Source organism: Anopheles aquasalis, chromosome 3, assembly GCF_943734665.1.
Source record: "Anopheles aquasalis chromosome 3, idAnoAquaMG_Q_19, whole genome shotgun sequence".
In the NCBI taxonomy this organism is placed as follows: Eukaryota; Metazoa; Arthropoda; class Insecta; order Diptera; family Culicidae; genus Anopheles; species Anopheles aquasalis.
The window spans coordinates 47,036,564-47,039,063 of record NC_064878.1 but is presented as its reverse complement, the minus strand read 5'-3'; the positions used below and the strand labels follow the sequence as shown (position 1 = coordinate 47,039,063).

General features: G+C 43.6%; 2 protein-coding genes across 2 annotated transcripts in view; both read right to left on the bottom strand.

Moving 5' to 3' along the window:
• Positions 1–1,157, bottom strand: part of LOC126576699 (DENN domain-containing protein 2B-like) — a 1,913-nt gene extending 756 nt beyond the window's left edge. The window contains 3 exon segments of the mRNA XM_050238005.1: positions 1–282; positions 285–737; positions 768–1,157. The exon segment at positions 1–282 is cut by the window's left edge and continues 342 nt beyond it. Coding sequence (XP_050093962.1) covers positions 1–282; positions 285–737; positions 768–1,157 — 1,125 coding nt within the window.
• A 1,111-nt stretch (positions 1,158–2,268) lies between these two features.
• Positions 2,269–2,500, bottom strand: part of LOC126575767 (DENN domain-containing protein 2D-like) — a 2,752-nt gene continuing 2,520 nt past the window's right edge. Inside the window, exon 2 of the mRNA XM_050236624.1 lies at positions 2,269–2,500. This exon is cut by the window's right edge and continues 411 nt beyond it. The gene's annotated coding sequence lies outside the window, so the exon portion shown is untranslated.

Sequence of the window (2,500 nt, the reverse complement as noted above, 5' to 3'; positions counted from 1 at the left end):
GAATGGGTAGAGTATTGACAGGAGGGCCAGGATACACGAGCTTAACACTGAAAGGTGCTCGCTGAATAGGATAATCTTCTTTTCCAGTAACAAACACTCAAACACCTGTATCAGCCCGTCTGGTCCGAGACATTGGAAAATATCAAACAGTTCCGTTTTCTCTAAGCGTAAATCTTTGGGACGGCTTATCATAATTGAATTGGCTAGCTGTTCGTGCAACTCCTCTTCACTGCTAGGCAGCGCTAGTTGCAGATTTTCTCCGGCCAACGGTAGTCTGCTTCATTCTGCTCGTCTGCTGCGTGGAACTGCTTCATAAGTCGCTCGGCCAGCCGCCCGTTACCATGCTGGCCTTCGATGCACTGCAGCAGCTGATAGAACACTTTCGGTTCGTTGTACTTCGTTACTATGCAGTAGGTGAGCGGAATGCAAAAATCGAACGATTCAGGCAGCACTCGCCTGCAAAAGCCATAATATCGTTGCGGATAGTCGGTCAGTATGATAGAGTACTCCTGATCGCGTTGGTGGATCAGCGCTCCGTTGCCAGGGTGCACGAAAATCTCGATTTGTTCGTGCGGTTGCTTCTGCGGTGGATATTTGCTCTTAACGTAAGGACGATTCTTCGACAAATCGAAGCCCACTACAATGCAATATTCGAAAAGATTTGGCACAACGGCGTTTTGCACTCCACATTTTTCACTTAACTTATTGTAATGCTTGATAAGGCTTTTTACATCGCTCTTTACGAACACGTCGTCTTCTAAATCGACACTCAAGGATGAACTGGGTGCATCATATTACCTATCAAACTCAATGTCTTCGTACACGTGTACGGTCCCGTATTGGCGCGTATACTCGTTCAGTTCCGAACTGTGAGACAATCGATGTAAACGTTCCCTGTGCTCCTCGCTAACTGGCCGCCTCAGCGAAATCTGTTCGCCAGGTGGAGATTCATAAATATGTTGTGTTTCTTGTTCCTGGCAGGCGGCTTCGATCAGTAGGTCCACGTCTTCGTACAAGTTCGTTGGTAACTCGGATAGTTCGCTTGGGCCGGAAAGACGTTCCGGTGGCTTCTCTGGCAGGGCCTCACTAATACTTTCCGAGTTCACTAACTGGGCGGTAGTATTCCTCAGGACTACGTCTCCATTTGTAGAAGCCATCTGCACCAAACTGTGACGGGACACTTCTGAGTGCTTGGTTATTATATTTAAGACTGATGCTGTTTGCGTGTTTCGGCCACACTGAAACGCTGTTCGTGATTTCCTTTCGTGGAAACCTGTTTCGCCACGCAACGGGGGTAGGACCTGGACGGATCGGGTGTTCATCTATCGTTGAAGCTGCGGCTACCTGTGTGAGTAAAACTTTTTCGATGGTTGCTACGGTGCTATCACCGTTTCAAATCTGCACGTTATCTTCAGCAGTCTGCTAGCATTTCTGTAGTTCCCTAGCATCTTCGTGAAAGTAAGGATATCACTAACAAGAGCATTTGCAAAATCAATAATTAATTATTATGAACCGGCCAACTCAAGATTCAATGAGCAAAAGAATGTTCTTTTTAGAATCAACCCAATTGTACGGGCTGGAACATGCACAACCCATCGAAGCCGATGGAATCTCATTGTGCCATACAGCGGGAAAACCCAAGCATCTTTGGAACGGGTTTCCGTACTATTCGCAAGTCTTAACGATGCTAAAAATATAACTTTGGAAGCATGGATTTGGCGATATGGAAATCAAGGGATCGTTCATTGTTGCAATATCAAAAATTTGGTTGAAAACTGGTTTTCTAAAACAAAACCGGAATTTTTGAAGGCCGAGATATTTATAGAACGCAGGTACCAGCAAACGTAGGCTAGCCAAAGGGATGAAAAGAGCAGAAAGTCTTAACCACAACCCCTCTACACTCTTCTCTATCATTGACACTCCGGAACAGGTCGTCAGGAGGATAAATTTCGTGATCACCCTCGGCAATCATTGTCGATATCGGATGTCTTTTTTTATGGAGTACATCTACTTCCAAAAGCAACCGTTAACATACGCTATACTCCAAGTTCTTCAGTGGATCAAATATGGCATCACTTTTGGGGAGATTTTCGAAGCATTTAACTCGGAGCATCCATTTCTTGTTTTACACCGTCCGTTAAGAACTTCAGTTGAGCACATTGATTCCAATAACTAAAGTTTGCTCGTGTGATATATAGATCTAGATATGTTTGACTATCTTATGAGTATTCTACAGTTAGCAGTAAGCAAGAAATAGGTTGATATCAATTCTTTAAAAAACCTTTTTATTGGTCCTTGGCAAACAACAATGAAGGCTTTAGGCTTTAAGCGCACATCGTTTGCATCGTAGTATAAGCTATCACTAATTTGAAGGTAATAAAAGCTAGTAAAAACGCACTTCCATCCAGTACGATTCCAATTTTGACTTTTCATTTCATTCACGATTTCATGTTTCTCTTGTTTTCATGTTTTTCTTGTTAATTGTTGGAAATGGCTTGCT